A 24,793-nucleotide genomic window follows, 5' to 3' on the forward strand; every position below is an offset into this window, starting at 1 on the left:
GTGGCTGCCGCTGAAAAACCACCCAGAGTCGCTGGGAGTCGGGTGGCATATAAATATATCATCATCATCATCCCTGTCCAAATTGCAGGAACAGGACTTTTCCAAGGATCCAATCTCTCTTGTTTGGGTGTTTCTCTTTTTGTTATAGTTAAAAAGCAGCAGCTTCCAAGGAAACCCGTAAAGGAAAAGAGCACAGAAAAAAACCCTCCTCTCGTTCTCACAGCGCGCGGAGAGGAATCCCGTTTCCCCAGAAACAGCGTTCCGGAAGGCAGGAACGCGCTAAAACTCCGAAGGGGCGAGACCTTCCATTTCCCTTAACCCGGAAGCATTGCGATTCGCCTTTATAGTATCCTTCCGGTGCAGTGTTGGTTGCCACGGCGGCGGCACTTCGGCTGTCTTTGTTGTCATGGAGACAGCAGCCCTGGCGAGTTAAAGCTCCTATCCTGCAGGCGCGGAGGACCAGGCGGCGAAGCAACAAGGAGCAATAAACGCTGGCAGGATGTTTGTCTACTTGAGCAAGAAGGTGGGGTTGGTGCTTTTCTGTTTCTTTGCCCCACCCTGCAGGAAAAGTCCGAAGGGGCAAATTTGATGCGGTCAAAATTTCTTACCCAAGTAACTTGCCATGTGTTTCTTACGAGTTCTTTCCAGATACGTCCGAGTTCTGACTTAGTTATTGCTCTTACTTAATTTCTAAATTGCCTGAAATGTATTAAGAGCATGTTTCAAACTCAGTGCAGATTAAAACGAGACCATCCCAGTCTGCAAGGATGTGGTTTAAGTAGACAAGACAGGAGACAAAAAGGCGGTGAGGGGAAGGGAGTTGCAACAGCTTGCGCTTTCAGTCGTATCCCTGCTTCTTCATATATAAATATTCACACCTCTAAAATGTGAACAGTCATACTTTTGCGTCTGCGTATCTGTGTCCATATCCTTGGCAATAAGTGAAACCTTCTCAGTACTTGTAGATATGAATGCATTAATTATACTTCTCTTAACTCTACATGTATGGATGAACTATATCTCCTACGTTTTTCCAAAGAGTTCACTGTGGCTTCTCCACCCCCATTTAATCTTCACAACAATGTGTAAAATAACCTATGTTGACACATATGTATGCATATAGGTAGAATAGGTATATGTGTGTATTATATATAATATTCCAATTCCATGATTCCAACCAGGGGAAAATGCTACAATTTTCTCTTTAGATATTGCTTGTTTCTCTTTATTGATGTCAATTTATTGCAAGACTACTACCTTCACAACATTATAAACCCATTATACTACTGTTTAGGAACTTTATAAGATCCATTATAATTAGAATTTAGAGAGGCTGAGCAACTCTCCATTTGGGGGGAAATAGTGCTGCCCATAAAACTCAGATACCCTGTGTTGGCAAGGAACTGGAAAGAACCTAATCCCTGAATTAGACAGAGAAACACCCAAAGTGTTTGCAAAGTGGCTTTTTTGCCTCCCCCCCCCCCCCCATATGAACCACAAGTACTTCAGGAAAAGAAAAAAGTGCTTATTAAGGAGGGGTCAAGTCTTTATATAGGGTACAGAAACAAATGATACATATATTTGAAATATGTGATGTCAGAAAGCAACAAACAGTAAAATACATTGATGTGCAATAAAGTTTTTGTTTTGTTAGACGTAAGGAAAGAGACACCCTTAAAATACAGTATGTTGCATCTCCTCCTTTCCCACCTGGGCTTGTTTAACACTTGCAACTTTTAATCAATTACTTCAGAATACAGCCCTATTGTTTCATCAAAGGAAATGCCTTTGGCTCAAAAGAAAAACATAGTTTCCTAAACTTCAAAGGAGGCATAGATGCCATGCTAAAATGCTAATGTCACCTTTAAAATGCCAATAATAAAGCCTTAAATTCTATGTAACAATAGTTTCTACTTACAGTACTCCAATCAATTTGAAGTTTCAAATCAATTTGAAGTGACACTGAACCGGGGATGTTCACACTCCAGTAATAGCAGCAGTTCTCAAACATTTTCATCTCAGAATCCCTTTACATTCTTAAAAATGATTGAGGACCCCAAAGAGCTTGGTTTATGTGGGTTATATCTATCGATATTTACTATATTAGAAATTAAAACTGAGAAATCTTAAAATATTTAACTTTGCAGACACTTTGAGAACCGCTGCCATATAGCAAACCTCCTTGCCAATCAAAGTTTTTTGATGTTGAATTAAAATTATCTACTGTGTCAAATATTTCTTCCTACTTTTGAATATGATGCTGCACCAAGAATTAGTTGCATAGTTTAAAAAGGCAAGACCTCTGGAAATTATTAATAATTGTTGAAGGCTTGTTCTTCATATATATTATTCTGTAAAACATTTTGTACATGAAGAAAATATATGTCAGATTTGGTTTAAGTTAAATTAATTGCTGGAACAATTCACAGTTCGAGTCTAACTTTAATGTGATTATTGCTTTCATTTCTTTACAAAAAATTATTTATTTCAGATTACAATTCCTGGTAATGTTAGACTTAGATCTATTTGTTGGAGCAAGGACCAAGGCTATATAGCCTGCGGAGGTGAAGATGGTCTATTGAAAGTTTTAAAGTTAGAAATAAAAACAGGTAAATGACATTTGTATCAATATAAATTTGGTGGCAACCTAGGGCATTTTTTCTTTATTTTCTTTTTTGCTATGTTGTAACTTGGCCATCCTGTTCTCTCCATGCATTGTTCACATGACTTGTTCTAGTACAATCCCACCATCACTGTTATAGTGTAATGTTCCAGATATTTTGCTTCCAGTACAACATGACTCTGGAACCCAATTTTTATATAAAACATAATAAATTAATGGTGGTCAACATTTTTCTTGGGATAGTGAATGTGATAATGGGAAAGTCTATACCAATAAGCATGTAGATAGGAGGTCCACTATCTGAATATACATGTATTTATTGTCAAAAGTACAATACCTTTACAGAACAAAGTACAATTATGAGGAATGGTAAAAAGCTGAGATAAAAATTTCTGCATTATAGATATACAATATACTGTACTTTAAGAAACTTTTCTTAATGAATACATACATTAATTACAGAGAATATTAAAAGAAGGCCCTCAAGCATGCCTTAATGCATACACAGAAGGATTAAGGAACATGTAAATCCATGGAAAAGGACTGCACAGTTTTTGGATTATCAAGGCCAAACACTCACCAGCCTGAGCAATCCCAACTGAGGGCATTTGAGACAGATTTTATTAAAATGCCATATTTATTATAACACAGTTATGTAATTTGCCATTTTCCTTTTCATACAGAGCAAAGTGTACAGGTAGTTCCTACTTAACGTCCATTCATTCATCAACTGTTCAAAGTTAAGATGATGCTGAAAAAATGGATTTATGACCGGTCCCTGAACTTACGACCGTTGCAGCACCCCTGCAGTCATGTGATAAGAATTTGAGCCAGTTACCATTGACTGCCTCCCCTGCCACCCCCCCCAGCTGACCTTTGTCATCTTCGCCAGCCTCCCCTCCGCTGGGCACACCATCCCGGCTATGCATGGAGAGGCTCCAGGGCCCTGGGGTTTTTTGCTGCGCTGCAGCTCTGGAGCTTTTTGCCACACAATGGCTCTGGGACTTCTTGCCACACCATAGCTCTGGGGCTCCCTCATGCACCCTCCCGCACCCGGCAGCAGCCGCCCCCAGCTCTGCTGCACCAAGCCAGCCACCCATGAACCCTCACACATTCTCCCCCAGCCCTGCTGCACTCCCACTGCCTCTCGTTGGCCCCCCACGCACCCTCCCCAACACCAGCCCCACTGCACTGACGCCACTCGTGCATACTCCCCCACCCAGCAGCAGCCACTTACCTGCCTGCCGGCCTGCTTCCCTGGGACTTGCAACTTCCTACCGTCTTCCCCACTGACTTTGATTGTTGGAAGCTGGCAGGAAGTTGCTTAACAACCTGCAATCCTCAATGACAGCAACAAGGACTGGGATTACCATCACTAAGCAATGCAGTCACGTGACATTGTGCTTTACAACCGCATTGCTTAGTGGTGGAAATTCCGGTCCCAGTTACTGGCATTAACCAAGGGTGACTGCACAATTGGTTCAATGGTGCAAGGCCTGAATATATAGAACCCAGTTTTTTATTTTCTGAAAAACGAAGCCTCTTCTGTTTAATCTTTTTTAATACAGTGACACAATTGGTGGTAAGTAAACCACAGCTTTAACATTCTATCAAGAGTTAGTTGCTAGGAAGGTAAGTTCAGCCACTGGATAATTTCTGATTTGCTGGCTAGTCATAGGACCTCAGAAATGGAGCATTTTGCTCCAAAGAAGCTGCCTTTCAGTTATTCTCCATATTTAATAAAACTGAATATAAGAAAGAAAGGATAGTGAGAGTCTTTCTAACAATACCCAAGCAGAAGGTCCAGATGACCCTCCAGTCCTGAACATGGGCTGAAATCCAAGATCTTATTCAAGGAGATAATAAGTAAGTTTAGCTGGGGTTTTACACTTCACGTGACCACCAGGAGGTAGTGTATGACCAGTTTCATCCTTATTGGTACTCATCAGGTTCATGCAGCCATTATCCCTGTTCCTTCCAAGCCCCAATAAGTACAAAACCAGTCAGACACTGCCTTCTGGGAATCAAGTAATGTGTAAAATCACAGGAATATACATTGAAATGGTCTCTTATCCAGGGTGTCATGAAATCCCCAGTATGAGGGCATGACATAATAACAGCTTTACCTCTCTAGTCTGAGAGTTCATACAAAGAAAGGTGCATGCTACCTATAGTTTAGCTTGGCTGACTATATTGATTGTATTTGGAATTTTGTGTGATTGCTGCTTTCCCTTGCTTTGGATATATTTAGCTTTGTTGGTTTAATAAGATAATTTCTCATTAAAGCCTTCTCCACATATAGGACTTCATGATTACATAGGTACCCTTGTGTTCGTTTCATTAAGTTCTATATTTCTTGGCTTTGGGCAGGAAGATCCAAAGGCTGCCCTTTCTGGTTTTTTCCTAGAGCTGGAAAAGTCCTTGGCAGAAAGGTTTAGAATCCGCACTTGGACAGATTAGCATTTGTCATGAGGTTCAGCCTGACTGTTGATCGCTATCATTAGTATATTTTACTGGGAAAGAAGAAAGGAAGGAAGATCTAACAGCAAGGTTTTAAATCACCACCTCCCATTTGTAATAGCAGCCAAATATATTTGCACTTCCTGTTGCAGAACTGCCCATCTGAATATTAGCTGAGCTAACAATTACCAACCAAGTTACCAACTTCTCTGCAGCTGTGCACAGTCATTTTTCCTCTCATTCTTTATCAGAAGGGCAATATAAAGCACTGAAACTGATAGCTGCTTTTTTCCAGCTATATGTGTTCTAGTTATTATAAGACATAGGAGACATAACATTCAAACAAGAACTTCAGTGACAATAGGATACAAAATAATGACAAATAAACAAGTTAATCATTTGAAGACACTAGGCAATGGAAAGAGAACAGCTGCCCATATCAGTTGAGCAAGTATCTCAGCTACATCCTGGTCCCTGCTTTCAGAATAGCTAGTCTACCAGCTAAAGATATTGATAAAGGAAATGTCATTTCTAGGTCACAGATATGTTGAGGTCTTTTCATACAAAGCCTAATAAGACCTTAATACAGTTGCTAACAAGGCAATATATTATTTTATAGGATTAATTGTTATGACCATTTTCTTTTTATCTTTTGATATGCTGGGTAGGATTTCAGATATAGTTAAGGGAATATTTTAGTAATATGGAATGGATTTATTATAGTATATAATCCCATTTAGTGATTTGTATTGTGCTGACTCTGATTCTTGATATTTTTAGCTCAGGTTTAGTAGTGATTTACAATTAATTAATGATATATTAGAAAGCTATGACTTTCATGACATTTTTAAATCTGTGGTTTATTGTATTCTTTTATTCTTTTTCATGTTCTCTTTTGTACTTTATAAGTACTTATGTGAAATATATAATTTTCTTTAAAATGTTCAATAAAAGAATTTAAAACAGGAAACTCTTCCCCCTCCCATTTTTGTGAAGTCACAATATCTTGATGCCTTACCATCAAGTAATTTCTTTGTAATGAGCAAAAGAGGAAGTTCAATTCCTTTGGAATCCCTGCTTGTCCATCAGTTTCTATGGGTTGGGACATACCTAGGAAAATATTAGGATGTGTTGAAAAGGGGCACTATTTATGGAAAGAGTAGGCTAGTAAAAATTATAAATGCTAGTTATTATATTATTTGAGATTCATGTCTTAAAATAGTACTTAAATCTTTTTGTTTTTAGAAGAAGCCAAATTAAGGGGACTTGCAGCACCTAGCAATCTCTCAATGAATCAGACACTCGAGGGCCACACTGGTAAGAGTTACTATCCTTCAACTAAAATAAAATTGCTTGCTGATTAATGTGTTCAGAAATTAATACAGTTTCACTGATGAACTTTCAATTTCTGCTTGATAAATTCCAATGAATTTCATGGGATATAATTTTGAATTGGCATGTTTAGAAATAAATTTCAAATATTAATATTATTGAAGGATCTCAAATCAAATCTTTATTACAGTCATAGACCAGCATAAGGAGGGTGGGGCACAGTCAATTAAAAAGCATAAAACGTACATTGGAGTTTATTAAAAAAAATTGAAAAGCTAAAAGATATAAAACAAAGCATATATAAAAAAGAGTCTAAAAGAATCTAAAATGGGGGGTAGGAGCATTAGATGGGTGTAGGGGAGCATAAAGGTTAGCATATTGAAGGATCTATTGTCATATATAAAAGAAAACTATTTTATTTCAGTGCTGTTTGATATATATATGAGGATATGCAATAATAATTGCAGATAAAATAGAAATAAACCTGCATCTCAGCTGTCATTGTATACTGAAAATTTTCTCCTTGTAATTTCAAAATAGTATATTTGTGGTTCAGAGTATATTTATACAGTATGCAAGAATTATCAGTATATTTGGTACATTCCTCATGATTCAACATGTAATTCCCTATTTCATCTTTTTTAAAAAATAAAAATCATTAGATTAAAGAAGCTCAGAAATAACAGTTATATCAATGCTATTTAATAATAGAAAAGATTAGAAAAATTGCCAGAGATATAGCAGTAAGAAATTGATTTTTTGCACATTTGATATGATTACCTTAAAGTTCTTCTAAAACGATTAGGACAATACAATGAAATCTTGCCTCCCCAAAGCCCCACTATTGCTTTCTGAGATATTGATTGTAGAGATACCCTTTTGTAGCCTTTCGTGTTAGAAAGTTCTACAGTGGCAGAGATACCACTGTACCCATACAATACAACTCTGCAGACAAAAAGCCAGTATTAGAAGTTACTCTATTAACAACACTAAGCACAACATTTTGAAAGGGGCCATTTCAGGAGAGGGAAGAAGGTGGTTGTTTCAAAAGCCACAATGCTTTCCTTAAAGGACATGACAAAAATACATAGATGGTTGGAATTTAGTAAGCCATTTGAGGAGCAGCAGATACTTGTTCAGATAATTTCTGAAGCAGAGGAAAGCATATCATTCTAGGGCATGCATGCGAGATATGAGAGAAATTTTTGTGTCTTCAAGTCACTCATACCAGCAGAAAAATAAATATTCAGAGAGTATAATATGCTATGTACTATTGGAGCTTGACATTGTCAAGGAAGGTAGAATATTAGAACATAAATAAAGTTACTGGTTTCTTGGTTTGTGGCTTACAATATCATATAAAAGGCCTTAATGGTAGTCCTTAAATAACTGATCCAGAGAGCATTACTCTAATTTCTGCGGGTGGCAAAAGCTCTGAGCCAGATACTCAAATTATTCTTAGGACAATATCATGGGCAACAAAGGAGCCAGCAAAGTTCATACCAGGGCAGCATGAGTGGGTGGATGGGGGTAATTGTGTGATGATACTGTAAGGAAGGCTGTTAGAATACTAAGATGATATCTTAGTAAAAGACAGAAAAATTTGGAATATTCAGTCCTTATTTTGGTTCAGCCTTCTACGCAATGTTATGTTCAACCTGGGACAAGTAGCTCAAATGATGTTAGGAGCAAATTAAGTCATGGTTAAATTTGCTTTATCTGGAATGAAATATTGTTGGATTGAAAAAAAAATCTGTTAAGAAACACTTTTATATGGTATGTGTAAAATGAGAATGACTGAATGCGGTGGAGTCCATCCTTTTATGTAAGGTTCTTTGAGACAGTGGAGATTTCTATGAATGGAAGGAAAGCGTTAATTTCTAGTCACCAAAATCTGATTCTATAGAATTATTCATGTATTTTTTATGAACATACACACATACCTTTTTGTATAAATATGAATGAGTTCACAGTCCTATTATGATGAATATAAAATCATATATGTATACACAATGCTTATTTTTAATAGAATAATACATTACTTTTCCTCCCTAATTTTCTTCTTGTTAATGTAATTTAACAATATCATTATGCAATTTTATAGGTGCTGTGCAAGTAGTGACTTGGAATGAACAGTATCAAAAGCTAACTAGTAGTGATGAGCATGGGCTTATTATTGTGTGGATGCTGTATAAAGGTCGGTGATTTGCTAGAGAGTGGCTATCATATAATTGTGGTATTTCAGTCATTAGTTGGCTCAGAGATTTCTATAGTACACCTTTGGATCTTTAGTTGCAGGCTAAAAGATTCTAAGCAGAATTATTTATTTCAAAAATAATAATGTGGCAGTTTATTATAAGAGATTTATTTTTAAATTAATGTCATATTGGCATTCTTCCCACTAACTAAATACATCTCTTTAGTCCCATGTTGTGCTGATACTAGAATATTTGGGAAGCTTCTTCAGTTTCACAGGCTCTGAGGCTGTGGATTAGGAGTAAAGTTGTGAAAAACCACAGACTATAAGATGAAATCTAGAGCTGTATGACATTTTAAAGAAAAAAATATAAATCAGATAAATATTATTACATACATGTCAAAACTTCCTTCTGCTGGGGAAGGGGAATAGAAGACCATTTTTAAGAACTCCTTGCTTACCTCCCCCAACTCCATCTCTCAGTGTTGGAATGCTCTCCAGAGCAGCTTTGTGGCAATGACACAGTAACCATGAGTAGTCAGTGTCTATCTAGCTCAATAGAATTTCTGAGTTTGGAAATAATTCCATTTGGGTTACTTTTAATTAAGAGTTCAGATGAAAAATAGGAGTGTTGTAGGAATGAATGATTTTTCTCCCCCTCCCCCCCCCCCCGGCTTTAGGTGCTTGGTATGAGGAGATGATCAATAATAGAAATAAGTCAGTTGTTAGAAGCATGAGATGGAATGCTGATGGACAGAAAATTTGCATAATATATGAAGATGGTGCTGTAATCGTTGGTTCTGTGGATGGTAAAGTACTATTTGTATTAATAAGATATGCAGTATCTTGAAGTTTTAATAACTCTTATAGTGTCAGCTCCCTTCAGAAATCATTTCCTTGCACACATTGCCCCACTAGCTCCATCTCCAGGTTCCCATTTCCACACATTCAGCTGAATGCACTTAAGATCTTCCCAACAGCTGTAACTTTTAAATTATGCAAGATCCCAAACTTATTTAACTAAATGTGCAGTTTCCCATCATGTCTTTTTGTTCAACATATAAAGCCAAGGGAGGGAGCCAAAAAAGGTATAGGGAACATGAATGCTTCATACATCATTGAGCGGAAGAGGCTAACCCATGCGTTCCCACATATCCCTTCCAACATTTCATTACCATCACTGGAGTGATTGCTCGCTAAAAATAATATTTTTATAGACAAGAACTGTTAGATTCCAGTATTTTGCAATATCTTATATTCAATTGGCAATATCTGACTACAGAGAAGGAATTTTCCATATATTTTACTTTATCATTTGTTTCCATATTAAAGTCAAAGTTAAGGGGAAAAAGTTTACTGGAGTAAAAAAAAAGTAGTTATTTACTATATTTTAAAAATATCTATAAATAATAAATTATCAGCATTTGAAATTAAGATATATTTAAGTTTGCTTTCCCAGTACATAAATATCATTTTAAATAACCCAAGTAGCTTTATTAGAATATAGGTTGGAATACATTTATATTAATGTATAATTATGAGTATGTACAATATCAGGAGAATAATAAAGCCAAAATAATATGTTATATGATTTTCATATAATTCCATCTCAGTTTTTGACATATATTCTTAATGTAGTTAATGTCCTAATTCAGTTAGTCCCCTAATTTAGTTACTATGAAAGGAACAGAGCTATGTTCAAACAATGGAACCTTCCTGTCTTCCACAATCCCTTATGTTCTCTGTACATTTCATGCTGAGTGAGATGATCCTCTGAAACAGAATAGTATGTAACAACAGCAACACAAAAAGAAAACTGAAGATTGAAGGGTATTCTTATCAACAGAAGGGATCACATATTTGAATCCAAGTTTATATATTCAAGAATTTATATCAGTAATTTTTAAAAACTAGAGCTTAGAGGGCGGTATTGAGAAAAGAGAAGTAAAGCTTTCTATTGCTCTGCATGTGTAAGAGAGAAAATTCCTCTGTAAGTTTCCATTTTTAATCTTTTCGGTTATGCACATTCTGTTTTAGTTGTGAAATGCATTGAATTTATTTTCCTTTAAAAGGGAATCGTATTTGGGGAAAGGATTTAAAAGTACAACTCCACCATGTTGCATGGTCTCCAGATGGTAGAACTCTACTCTTTGGAATGGCCAATGGAGAAATACACATTTATGACAAACATGGAACTTTTATGGTAAGTTTAGAGATATATTCCATTAAGTAGTCACCTTTTGGATGGTTTTAGTAGCCAGTTGCTCTTGGTTACAAAAGTTTTTCTAAACATTCCAGCCTAATCTAGAGTGATATAATATAGAATCATGGTTTTTAATTCTGCAATTGCAGGGTATAAAAAGGACTTTTTCAGTCATCATAGAAATTTGTAGTATATATATATATATATGTGTGTGTGTGTGTGTGTGTGTGTATATGTAGTATATATAGTGTTTAATATAGCACAACCTAGGGCAGCTAATTAGCCTACTTGTGAAGATGATTGAAGTGATGTCATCTTGATTTATGAACTGCAGCTATTTCTTTCTTTCTTACAATACATCCGTTGTAAAAAAAAATCTTGCATGAAAAGAAAGTTATTTAATTCACTTTTAAAAAGTACATAGTGATTTATATATTAATATAGATTGTATTATTATGTATTTCAGGTTTCTTCACTTACTTGGGAGTAAGCTCAGTTAAACCCAATGGTTCTTATTTTAAATACACTTTGATAGATTCAGGTTTCAGATCTATTTCAGCCATTCATACAATAATTAGATTTGTGAAGGCATATTTTACATGTGCATATTGAATTATTATTTTAGATGAAAATGAAAATGAACTGTTTGGTGAATGTAACTGGAGCATTCAGCATTGCAGGAATTCATTGGTACCCAGGAACAGAGGGCTATGTAGAACCAGATTGTCCTTGCCTTGCAATTTGTTTTGACAATGGAAGATGCCAAATAATGAGACATGAGAATGATCAAAGTAAGCACAACTTGTGGTAAGATATGTAAGGAAGTACCATAAATTAAGTTGCTTAAAGAGGAGCAAATATAACTAGGATGATCTTTCCATTAATATCTTTGTGAATTGTCTTTATATCAGTATTTGTTTGTTTATTTAAAACAACAACCAGATCCTGTCTTAATTGATGCGGCTCTGAATGTTGTGAGTATCCAGTGGAACCACTGTGGCAATGTGCTGGCTATTGCAGGCTTCCAGAAGATACCTGTGCAAGATAAAGATATAAATGTTGTACAGTTCTATTCTCCATTTGGTGAGGTAAAAATTATAGATTTTATTTTCCTGTTTCTGTATTCAGTGTAAAATAAATGAACCAAATGTTAATAGTTGAAAAATCAAAATTTTCAAACTGCTCCATGAAAGTGTGAGGTAGCAGAAACAGTAAAGGCAGAGAAGCTTTCCTGAAAGTTAACTTGCCACACACTACCAGTTTTCCTCTGTAACATATGGGGGGGTCAGTCCAAAAGTCCAGGGGAATGTCTTTTGTGTACACATACAGTAAATATGGGTGCAAAACATCCTTTTAATATCCAAGTGATGACTGACATTCAACTAATTTCTTGGCACATAAACAAATGTGGAAAGTGTTCTCCAAAAGTTAAAAAAAAATGAATACTTATTATTATTATTATTTTTTTTTAATCTGCACTCAGTCGTTACCGACTCTGCAGTGACTGCTTTGGACGAGTCCTTGCAGTTTTCAAGGCAAGGTGTTTCGGAAGTGGTTTGCCAGTGCCTCCTTCCTAGAGCTGGCGAGCGCAGGAGGCGGGGTTTCCGTTGCTTCACACCTTTTTCGGGCGTGCGCGGGTTCCGCGCTTCCGGCAACTGCTCCCGTCTCCTTTTGCAAGGCGCCGCCAGCATTTTTCCTCCCACTGGAGTGAGAGTACCCATTTATCTACTCACGTGAGTTTTCGAACTGTTGGGTTGACAGGAACTGGGGAGGAAACAGGAGCTCACCCTGCTAACGCGAAGGCTGGGCTCGAACTGCTGAAGTATCGACCATTTCTGGCTGGCAACTTTCAGCGTCATTAAGCCGCTGCGCCACCGTGTCCCCTTATACTTCTTATACTGTAGGGCAATTGTGCTATGAAGATTAGCAATATTATAAGGTTGGGATGGAGGCTATTCTGAATCTTTCTGCCAGCTTATATCACACACTCATTCTTACAGATGTAGTGTATGAATGCACAACAAGAATTCAATTTATAATTCAGCTATACTGATACTGAAGATATTATAAATGACTTGTATCCTCTAACATTAGCATTTCTAATGTTGCTTTGTTTAAAATAGTTAAGATTGTTTTCACTGCGGTATGTTGATCTAATTCCAATGTATGTATGATCTTTCCAATCATTTTCACATGATTGAGAGGATATTTTTGTCATCTAGGTTTAAGTATTTCTTTGCCTTTGTTCAGACCTTTTAAGATCTGATTTTTTACAGGCAGAAGTTCAGTAATTATTATTCAAAAAAGTAAGGAATTAGAAGTAGTCAACTTTCAAGTAATTTACTCACATGAGTGTGTAAAATTATTAGGAGACCTATTTTTTTATAATTCAAGGATCAAGAAAAATAGAATAATAAAAATATTTTCCAAAAATACATAAACTTTCCTTAGCTCACTTAACCTCTTTCAGTAACATCCAAAGAAAATATTCAATATGCTATTTAGTTATTCCAATTTTCAAAGTACTTCTAATAGTGTACAGCTAATTAATGGATGATGTCGTTTCAGCATTTGCGTACATTAAAGATTCCAGGGAAGCAAGTATCAGCTTTATCTTGGGAAGGAGGAGGTTTAAAAATAGCATTAGCTGTTGATCAGTGTATTTATTTTGCAAATATTCGACCAGACTACAAGGTAAGGAACCTGTTAAAACATTATCTGACACTGAACTGGTTTTAATTGAGGTTCTGCTTACTAATATATTGCTTTGTACATTTTTTGAGGGTTTGTTATATATTAAATTTTATTATTTATGATTATTATTGTTATAAACTCTCTTGAGAATACTCACATTGGAAAGCCTGTATTATTTATTACTGAGGTAGTCAACCTGATATTTCCTGATGTTTGAAATATAGTTCCCATCAGACTTATCCCTCATAACTAATAATTAGAGTTTATTGGAATTGTGATCCAAAACATCAATTCAAGGGTTTTCTTTCCTTAAAGACCCTGTACCTTTCTCAATAAGAAGAATTATCCGAAGCATTCAATATTTTAAATGGGATTAGTTATCTGTATGGGAAAGATATTCATCAGTATTGACTCTATGCAATATGTTTCTACATACTGTACTGTACAGTGTTATTGAGGAGTAATAGTGTTGTTGTTTTTGTTAACAGTGGGGTTATTGCACTAATACAGTAGTGTATGCATATACCCGACCTGATCGTCCAGAATATTGTGTTGTCTTCTGGGATATAAAAAACAATGAAAAGTATTTGAAATTTGTCAAGAGTTTAATCTCCATAACAACCTGTGGGGACTTCTGCATTCTGGCAACTAAAGCAGATGAAAATCAACTGCAGGTATAATTGCTTATTTCATAACCTTATCTGTTAGTCCAACTGATCAAAATGTCCACTAATCACAAAGTTGATTAACAATCTTTGGAACTATTTTAAATCTATAACTGAAGTCTTATGAAATTCTAAATTATTCCTAGTATTATGGAACGTATGAATCGGAAGAGATATTATAGGTTACTTAGTCTAATCCTCTCAATATAGAGGATCCTCAGTATAGGAATCCACTAAACCATCTCTGATAGGTGACCATCCTGCCCTAACTTCTCCAGCAAAGAGTATACCACTCTTCTTGGCAAACTGTTCTACTGCTTAATAGCTCTTACCATCATGAAATTCCTCCTAATGTTCCGCCTGATTCTGTACTATTTTTGGCTTCAACAAAGTACAGGTCCACTCTTTCTGCATGTGACAACATTTTAGAAATGTGTAAATTTCTATACATGCAGCAGCATCTGCAGAAAATCATGATAACACTAATGTGACAACCCACAGACAATGATTAATTGTGCCAGTGCTGTGATTACATACTTATCATTTGCCTTTCCATACCCTCAATCACTTAGTCCTTCCCAGCTATAGCCTGTTTCAAAACATTAAAAGCATGTTTTAAGCATAAAAAGAAATAATTTTTTTTTATTTAGAAATCTTATGGAGAGTTACTTTATAATCATGTCATGGTAAAGAAAATCTTCAATAATGAAAGCCTTACCTGATATTATTACTATTTAGTAAAGAAACAAAAATAAACTACAGTGCATATCCAGTGTAGAAAAAGCATATTACAGATCCGCAGGCTGAATTCACCTTGGAACATTTTGCTGCTATGTTATATTTGCTGTTGCATTACAGTGGAACCTCGGGTTACGAACGCTTCTGTTAACGAACTTTTCAGGTTACGACCAGCTCCGGCCACAAAATTTTGCTTCAGTTTGCGAACTCCGCCTCAGGGTACGAACAGGATACGTGGCCATTTTCCCTCCCGTGACACGGTCCGCGGCCATTTTTCCACCCCTGACACGTGGTCCACGGCCATTTTCCGTCCCTGACATGTGGTCCGCGGCCATTTTTCCGCCCCTGACACGTGGTCTGTGGCCATTTTCTGCCCCTGACATGTGGTCCGCGGCCATTTTTCCGCTCCTGACACATGGTCCGCAGCCATTTTTCCGCCCCTGACATGTGGTCCGCGGCCATTTTTCTGCCGCTGACACGTGGTCGTAGGGAGGGGGACTCTCCCTCCAAGCAATAGCCGCCTCCCTGTCCTCCACGCCAGAACGGATTAACGGTAATTACATTGAACCTTATGGGGAAATTTGCTTCGGGTTGCGACCAATTCAGGGTGTGACCAGAGTCACAGAACGAATTAAGTTCGTAACCCAAGGTTCCACTGTACTTTGGTTGATATAATCTGACTGGGCAGGAGAAGGCAAAATAGTTCCTAGCGAAGGAAGCATTTTCTATAACTCCCTTAGTTTCTTGTGAAGTCTTCTATATGGAAATACAAGTTACTTCAGAAATCCAAGTGATTCAGACAAGAATGTTCTTCGTGGAGTCCCTGGGGTTCTCTGAGCTTGGTTGTTTTCTTACAAACGTTTCATTACCCAGCTAGGTAACATCTTCAGTGCTAGAATGGAATGGGGTTTGTTCTTCTGCTATTGTGTACTTAGCTAGAACTGCTACTGCTTTACCGTCTGGAAAAAAAAATCATTATTGTATTTCTCATATCTCTTGTACAATGCTTGCAAAGGAGGAGGATGAAACAGAATCCACTGGTGCAATGGTAAAGCAATTCTTTTAAATGTTGCCTTAACTGATGGTATGGTTATTATAGGATAATATATCCATCAAATGAACTTTTCTTAGTATGGGTTTAGTACAAATCATATCTCATTTTATTATAATATCTGGAATTGCCTTTTTTGGATTCACAGATCTTGCCAGATGAGAAAAATAAGTATCTACTTTTGTTGGGTGAAATGGGTGGAAATGGTGGGAAATGATGCCAAGTCCTCCCTAGGTATATATCCACGCAAACTGTCTGTAGTCCTCTGGAAAAAGAGATGTTTATTTTATGTTTCTTTTATTTTAAGTCTTCAGAATGGGTATTCTAGACTGGTTCATGATAGAAATTCTAAACAATAAAATAAAATAAATAACAATAAAATAAAATAAAATAAAATAAACAAAGTACAAAGTAATATAAAAATTAGGAAGAATAGAATCGTTTTGCCTAGTGGCAAAAAGATACAGAGTAGAAATCAGATGTGCTTAATTGGTTTATTACCCTCCTTATTTCTGGTAAAGATGATAAATGTTGAAGGACCTCAGCTGAATGTGTTCACAGCCATCTCACGCCACTCTTAAGATAAAAAGGGAGAGATAACTGAGGGGGGGTGTAGGTGAAGAGGAGAATGAGAAAAGATAAAGGAAGCAGAGATTACATTGGGGTGACTTGAGTAACAATAGCTATCACTGCTGCAAGACTTATTGGGACCTAAACAGGAAGCTGCTTGGACAAGAGCCACACTAAGCAGTAGCAGTGCTTGAAGCTCAGCTTGGGAGTTCATGCTGATGCTCAGCAGCCGCCTTGCCTATTAGAGCTCAGCTTGGAGCCTGGCAGTAATACTGCCTTGCAGCTTGAAAGCAGCCACAGTGAAACAACAGACCCTGTGATGGCCAAGCCAAGCCTGCTCTAACTCCAAAAGTGGGCAAATAACCCTAGTAGGAGTCAAGAATTGGGTTCCATGTAAGTATCAGGAAACTTAAAAGGGCCAAAAAGGCCTAAATAAGCTAAAGGGCAAGGAGCTGGTGACCTGGCCAAGCTGGACAACTGTGACGGGAAGCTGATGTTAACCCTGTCCAGACTAAACTGCACCATGAGGGACAGTTGGGGGTGGGGAGTGGGAGAAGAGGCTAGAGGCCTCTAGTGGGGAAATCTTGAAATTAATACAATATTGGAAAAGCCTTCACTTAGTATGTCTCTAATCATAGCCTGAACAACCCACTCACATTATTGCAAAATCTTTTGTGCAGTTAGTGGAGTTAGAGAAGTTGCCCAACCCTTTTGTTGTTGTGTGGTGTGGCACTCAGGAGCCTGTGGGTCCTGTAGCATTGCTACATGGTGCTCAGAGAATCCCAGTATTTCCTTGCAAGATTGTCACATTTTATGAGATTTCATTTTTCTCACTTGAGATCTTGTGATACTTTTGATTATCAAAGTGATAAAATTTGGGGGGGGGGGCTTTGCATTGCGCAGGATTATATGTGTATAGTAGTACAAAGGAAGAGGCTGATAGCTCTCCTTACATACTATTGGATGCTTTTATTTATGAAAAGGAGTCTATGGTTATTTTTTAAATTGAAAAGCGTCTAACTTGATATAATGAAACATAGGAATTGCTCCTTTGTTTTTCCTCAACTGATTAAAAATAGGATTACATTTTCAAATAATAAATTGTCCACATGCTTCTTTATGTAATCCATGCAGAATCTTGGCCTACATTGGAGAGTGGTCCCTTGTGACAATTGCATGTGTTTTTATTTTTCTCTAGTATGTACTTGTGCTTTGCAATTCCATTGGCACACCCTTGGATCCAAAATATATAGATATTGGTAAGCAGATATTTAAAGTTATCTGTGTTTGTATAATCATTATTATCAGCCTGTTGTCCTTATTAACACTGGTTGTTTGGCAAACTTTTTGTTGCAAGTTACAAATTGCTTTACTTAGCTTTTGCTGATTTCTGAATTGTCTATAAATTATATTTCTCTAGAACCAGTTCCAAAATTGACACAGCATACGATACTCAGTGTAGAATAAGCTAGATGAGGTAGTAATAATGATGGACAATAACGTCACATCCTAACTATCAATGTAGTACTGAGGCTGAGAGACAGGCTCTTATATAGCTAATGTGACTTACATCACTGAACTTGTGAATTAGTGGATAAGATGAAATGACATGTCATTCTTCTAAACTGCAACTCAGTCCTTAGATTACAAACATATTTATGCTTCTTAAAAGAACTTAAGTTGCATATGTTTAATTAAGAACATCAATTTTGCATAACACTATTCAGTGTTATTGTTCATTATTTACATCTGATACTAAATGAGTTTGTGTCAAAGTATTGATGGGCCTGTTCTCATTATGTTTTTTGTCTGAATTTTATAATAGCTCCACTGTTTGTTACAATGACCAAAACCCAGGTCATAGCCGCTTCAAAAGAAGCATTTTATATCTGGCAATACCGTGTAGACAAGAAGCTTACAGCAATGGAAATTAATCAGGTAGCACGGACCAGAAAAGAAGGCAAGGAGAGGTTTGTCCATTGTTTTTTTAGCTCTTTTTCCTATACTGTATATCTTGCCTCTTATGGGTGGCTTTATGACATTTGATTAATAATCTTGGCAGAAGAAAAAAAAAACTTTCCAGGAGAAGGCTGTAGCAAACCACATCGACCTTGTTGCCAAGAACATATATGATTGTATCCATGTAGTCACTAAAAAAGCAAGAGCAACTTAAAGGATTTTTTTATCTTTTTCTAAAAAGAATTAAAATTGCTGTTTTATGAATAATTGATAATACAGCTGAACTAATTTGTTATTTGTAAGCAGATCTCTTTTGTAATACATGAAAGTACACTGATCCCAGGAGTAATAATTGGAATTTAAAACTACTTTATTTGACTAAGTTCTCCCAAATTGTTGTACATTTTTTCCAGTATAGCTTCAATGTAATATTTGATTGGTTTCTTTCAGGATTTACCATGTGGATGATAGTCCTTCTGGAGCAGGTGATGGAGTTCTTGACTATGCTAAGGTCCTGCAAGTGAGTTCCCTTTTAAACAGTAGCTGAATTACAGGTGCCAAGCTTGTTACGGTTACTATTTCCATCTTAAAGATGGATGAAGTCATTTTTTTCTTTATTTAAAAATAAATATTTTGTTTTATAGCTTAGCAACATTTTTTTTTCTTAATGTTATTTCATTTATCCTAGTGATTTTGCTATACACCTTGTTCTGGAGAAATAAATTATATTTTGGCCATTACATTAGTATCATTTATGTGGTTTCAGGGAACAAGGGATCCAATTTGTGCAATAACTGCATCTGATAAGACACTGATTATTGTAAGTAGTAACAGTGTAATTTTGTTTTATTTTACAATATTAGTTCTTTGCTTTTCAAATATAATGGTTCTTAAAGTGATTGATAAGAGTAAAATTAGTTTAAAGGTAAATAGTATTATCTAGCCATGATGGATTTGAATGCTTTCAATAGAATCTATACGTTTAAGATATTTGTGTACAATTCTTTAAACAAGAATGCTTCTACAAAGATCTAGGGGGGAAAAATCAGTAACTGGACTATCCTTGTCCTTAGGTTAATAAACTGAAAGACAGAAGAGAGATTGGGGCAGAAAGAGACAAAAAGTGATGATGATGGTTGTTAATTCAGATGCTCAGGTGGGAAATAGGTGCATGTCCTGGTCTGACTGTACTCAGGTTTGCACAGCACTTACTCTGCCTAGATGTGCTCCTATTTTCATTGTTCACTTCAGTGAACATGACATTGACTGGCTCCAGATGATGGCTGCTGGAAGCATTGGAGAAAACGATATATAGAGAATCTGCAGGTTTTACTGCTTCATCAAACTTGCAGCATTTTTGTGTTTAGTCACAATAAGCCAGACTCTGTGATGGGCAGCCCATTTCCTGTGAGCCCCATATAGCAATGTCAGTCTTATTACAGCCACCAGACCAACTCCAGATAAGCCACTGAAATTTTAGTGAGAAAACCACTAATTTTCTAAGGCATACATTTCCCTTTTTTCCAAGGTATTTTGCCTTTTAAGCCCCTCAACCCCTCCCCAAATCAACATAGTTGAACTTTTTGAAGTGACTCCTCAGGAGCCAAAAGACATGTAGAAATTAAAGCTGCAACCTCCCAACTTAAAAAGATTACCTCCCTCTACTCTTAATCTATGAGGTTTAACTATTCTAAGACCATTTTAACGATGTAGCAGTAAATTCTCCTTTGTTTAAAAGCATAATGAAAACTTGGCTGTCCTCATGGCCATGTGAGATAGAGAAGGGCAGAGGTATGAGAGTGTAAGGTTTGTGCACAAATGCAAATACTGAGAAATTATAGTTCCCCACTGTCTAAGTAATTGCCTAATAAAAAACAGAAATTTCTGAGGACACGCCATGGCATGTCCTTCCCAGAAATATAGTGATGAATTATTGTTCTGTAATGTAAACAGTTTAGGTTGAACTTTGGGGAGAGGTGTCCTGAAAGCAATATGGATCTTGAAGATGTGCGAGAGCCCAGAAAGTAACAGAACCCCAATGTTACAAATTATGATCCAGTAAGAAAGCAGAAAGAGAATAGTCCTCTTACATTATGTATTGTACATAAGCAAAGAGAATTGTAATAGGAATAGAGAAAAATTATAATGAAATGATAATCTGCAGCAACATACACACAGACACATGGTACTTTAACAACATTCGAATCAATTTATTTGAAAATTGAATATTGAATTGAATTGAAAATTGGAGGGCAAGTGTTTCAGCCCAACTCTAGCAGAGATTACAAGATCATACATAGAAGCATGTTATTCAGTCACATGCTGTTAAAAAGAGCGATCCAACCACACATATCAACAATTTTACACATTAAATGTTTTTCTGGATTAAAAAGAAAAGTTCAGAAATGCAAAACTAAAGCTATGAATTATTTGTACACAGATAAAAGTGATAGAGGAAACTTAGGAGAGAAACACAATGACCCAGTTCTGGGAACTACTTAAGTTTTATAAGAGAAAATATGCATAAGCATTTTGCCTTTTGTAACTGGCTTATACCAAACATGATAGGAGTATTTTCTTAATTAGGACTAAAAAAACCTCTATAATTGTTATGCATTTTGAAGAGAGGAATGATAGATGTGCAGGCAAAAGATCTCCCATGTCAGTTTATTAGCCTGACATATGCATGCCAGAATGCACCAGTTATTCGTTTAGCCAGTTACTAATTTAATCAGAATATTAATACAAAAACCTTTCTGAATTGCATCAAAGGTTTATTAAATTACATGATACACTAAATGCCTTACTAAATGCCTCTAGCGAGGAACATTTTTGCTTCATACTAGCTCACTATTTAGAGTTTATTTTTGTCTAGGGAAGAGAATCTGGCACCATTCAGAGTTACAGGCTGCCCAATGTTGGTTTAATTCGAAAATATCTCCTAAACTGTCGGCCGTATCAAATGTCTTTGAATTGCAAGTCAAGGTAAGAAAAGAAAAGTTTGTTATTAAATTGCTTCTCAATTTTTTTATTTTCAATTCTTAGAAATTGGTTAAAAGTTCTTGAAGGCTTGCAGACAATGTACTATACTGAAAACAAGATTTTAAAAGCTAAGCTAAAAAACAAGTATGGTGGGAATATCACCTTTTCTTTAAACAAATATTCCTGTTCTCTGTATTTGTATTACCAAGTAAATTTCAGTTTAGAATCCTTTTTGTTTTTCCACCCATTCTTTTGCTGAAGATGTATCCTGGGAAAAAATTGTTTTTAATTTAATGCTGAAATGTTAATAAAAAGTGTTTTTTTCTCCTTCTGTCTTTATTATATTTTTAGTCGTCTTGCTATCATAGACATGTTAGGAATGCTGATTTTCTTTGACTTGGATACACGAGTAACAGATGGTTCAGGATGCCAAGGAATTGGTGAACAACTCAAATTGGAACGCAGAGATGTTTGGGATATGAAATGGGCCAAAGATAATCCAGACTTGTTTGCCATGATGGAGAAAACAAGAATGTATGTGTTCAGAAACCTGGATCCTGAGGTAGAGCAATTAACAATAATGAAAAAGCAATAATTTAATTATTATCACCACTATCATGGCTCTCTTTGGATTTTGGAAAGAAAATAAGTGAAGTTCATACAAATGGACTAAAAGTTCCATTAATAATCATTTTAAGTTTAAGGAGCTTCAAAGAGTTGTACTTTCTTTTGATTTTTGCCAGCACTACCCCTCCCTTGCCTTCCATCTGACCATTTATAAAATAAATGAATTGAATTTTGGAGTGGAAAGAACATAAAAATACTGGATAATAGTAACATTTGGTTCAGCATTGTGTCACTAAAAAAGATAGGCCTATTATTTCAGAAGGTCACAAGTAGGGTATGAAGGTGATATCTCTGTTTTTTATCCTAACCATCTGATAATAAAAAATTAACTTGTTTTCACAGCTTTTGTCTATCACCGATTGAATACCCTCCATTTGTCTGAACAGTCCTTAAAGCAGTCTTTGATAACCATTCGTAACAATTACTATCATATCTTTTTGACTAGTATTTTCTAATTACACAGGTCTTCCTTAATCACTAATTTTTAAACTAAAAAAGCTTCAAATTATTTATTTTTCTTCCTTTATACAGATAACGTTCAACCCCTTGAGCGCTCTAATCGCAGATGTAGAAACTACAGGTGAAACTCGAAAAATTAGAATATCGTGCAAATGTTCATTTATGTCAGTAAGGCAACTCAAAAGGTGAAACCAATATATGAGATAGACGCATTACATGCAAAGCGAGATATGTCAAGCCTTACTTTGGTATAATTGTGATGATTATGGCGTATAGCTTATGAAAACCCCAAATTCACAATCTCAGAAAATTAGAATATTACATGACATCAATAACACAAGGATTGGAAATAGAACAATATCGGACCTCTGCAAAGTATAAGCATGCATATGTACTCAGTACTTGGTTTGGGCCCCTTTTGCAGCAATGACTGCCGCAATGCGGCGTGGCATGGATGCTATCAGCCTGTGGCACTGCTGAGGTGTTATGGAAGACCAGGATGCTTCAATAGCGGCCTTCAGCTCCGCTGCATTGTTTGGTCTCATGTCCCTCATCTTTCTCTTGGCAATGCCCCATAGATTCTCTATGGGGTTCAGGTCAGGCGAGTTTGCTGGCCAATCAAGCACAGTAATCCCATGGTCATTGAACCAGGTTTTGGTACTTTTGGCAGTGTGGGCAGGTGCCATGTCCTGCTGGAAAATGAAGTCAGCATCTCCATAAAGCTCGTCTGCGGAAGGAAACATGAAGTGCTCCAATATTTCCTGGTAGACGGCTGCGTTGACCCTGGACTTAATGAAGCACAGTGGACCAAAACCAGCAGATGACATGGCTCCCCAAATCAACACAGACTGTGGAAACTTCACACTGGACTTCAAGCATCATGCATTGTGTGCCTCTCCATTCTTCCTCCAGACTCTGGGTCCTTGGTTCCCAAATGAGATGCAAACGTTGCTCTCATCAGAAAAGAGGACTTTGGACCACTGGGCAACAGACCAGTTCTTTTTTTCTGTAGCCCAGGTAAGACGCTTCTGACGTTGTTTGTGTTCAGGAGTGGCTTGACAAGAGGAATACGACATTTGAAGCCCATGTCCAGGATCCGTCTGTGTGTGGTGGCTCTTGATGCACTAACTCCAGCCTCAGTCCACTCCTTGTGAAAGTCCCCAACACTTTTGAATGGCCTTTTCCTGACAATCCTCTCCAGGCTGCGGTCATCCCTGCTGCTTGTGCACCTTTTTCTTCCACACTTTTCCCTTCCACATAACCTTCTATTGATGTGCTTTGATACAGCACTTTGGGAACATCCAACTTCTTTTGCAATTACCTTTTGGGGCTTTCCCTCCTTATGGAGGGGGTCAGTGATGGTTTTCTGCACAACTGTCAGGTCAGCAGTCTTTCCCATGCTTGTGATTCCTACTGAACCAGCCTGAGAGACCATTTAAAGGCTCAGGAACCTTTTGCAGGTGTTATGGATCCATTAGCTGATTAGAGTGGGACACTTTGAGCCTAGAATATTGAACCTTTTCACACTATTCTAATTTTCTGAGATTGTGAATTTGGGGTTTTCATAAGCTGTACGCCATAATCATCACAATTATACCAAAGTAAGGCTTGACATATCTTGCTTTGCATGTAATGCGTCTATCTCATATATTGGTTTCACATTTTGAGTTGCCATACTGACATAAATGAACATTTGCATGATATTCTAATTTTTCGAGTTTCACCTGTATAGTAGTATGGGTAAAAGCCTTTTAAGCAGGATTCTAAGATACTTTTTGTGTAGCACTTCCAAAATGCATTTAAGTTTTTCCATCCCTCTTTTACCATTAATTGCCTTTATGTATTCCAAGGAGCCCATTCAAACTTCTGGATACATTTGCAACTTTGAAGATTTAGAAATTAAATCTGTCTTATTGGATGAAATATTAAAGGTAAGTAAAAGATTCTTTTAATCAAAGAAAATGCCATGTGCAAAATAATAGCGTGATTGGAAATGAGTAAGAGATTTTTTTTCTCCATTAAATAGAATCCTGAACACCCTAATAAGGACTACATAATTCATTTTGATATTAGATCATTACGAGATGCTCAGGCAATTGTTAAAGAAGCAGGGATTACAGAATCTTCCCAGTTCATTGAAGAAAATTCACATCCAAGACTTTGGTAAAAATCTATTTCCATTTTTTTCTACAGCTTATATGTATTATCAGTATAACGATTCATAATGGTAGTT

The 24,793-nt window shown here is 36.6% G+C and overlaps 1 protein-coding gene across 2 annotated transcripts in view; it reads left to right on the forward strand.

The window, feature by feature from the left end:
- Positions 1-358: 358 nt before the first annotated feature.
- WDR35 (WD repeat domain 35) overlaps positions 359-24,793 on the forward strand; it is a 38,252-nt gene continuing 13,817 nt past the window's right edge. Inside the window, exons 1-18 of one of the 2 annotated variants that reach the window (XM_007421681.4) lie at positions 359-523; positions 2,492-2,609; positions 6,329-6,400; positions 8,520-8,612; positions 9,293-9,421; positions 10,685-10,815; positions 11,441-11,606; positions 11,758-11,903; positions 13,384-13,509; positions 13,998-14,183; positions 17,732-17,792; positions 18,359-18,503; positions 18,943-19,012; positions 19,259-19,312; positions 21,368-21,477; positions 21,826-22,036; positions 24,411-24,491; positions 24,587-24,723. In XM_007421681.4, coding sequence (XP_007421743.1) covers positions 500-523; positions 2,492-2,609; positions 6,329-6,400; positions 8,520-8,612; positions 9,293-9,421; positions 10,685-10,815; positions 11,441-11,606; positions 11,758-11,903; positions 13,384-13,509; positions 13,998-14,183; positions 17,732-17,792; positions 18,359-18,503; positions 18,943-19,012; positions 19,259-19,312; positions 21,368-21,477; positions 21,826-22,036; positions 24,411-24,491; positions 24,587-24,723 — 2,060 coding nt within the window. In that variant the 5' untranslated portion in view covers positions 359-499. The remainder of the gene's footprint in view (positions 524-2,491; positions 2,610-6,328; positions 6,401-8,519; positions 8,613-9,292; positions 9,422-10,684; positions 10,816-11,440; positions 11,607-11,757; positions 11,904-13,383; positions 13,510-13,997; positions 14,184-17,731; positions 17,793-18,358; positions 18,504-18,942; positions 19,013-19,258; positions 19,313-21,367; positions 21,478-21,825; positions 22,037-24,410; positions 24,492-24,586; positions 24,724-24,793) is intronic. The other variant, XM_088135797.1, reaches the window with a different exon arrangement.

Source organism: Python bivittatus, unplaced genomic scaffold (genome assembly GCF_059951505.1).
Source record: "Python bivittatus isolate LINGU-HERP-01145 unplaced genomic scaffold, Pbiv_v1 ctg000020_np1212, whole genome shotgun sequence".
Lineage (NCBI taxonomy): Eukaryota > Metazoa > Chordata > Lepidosauria > Squamata > Pythonidae > Python > Python bivittatus.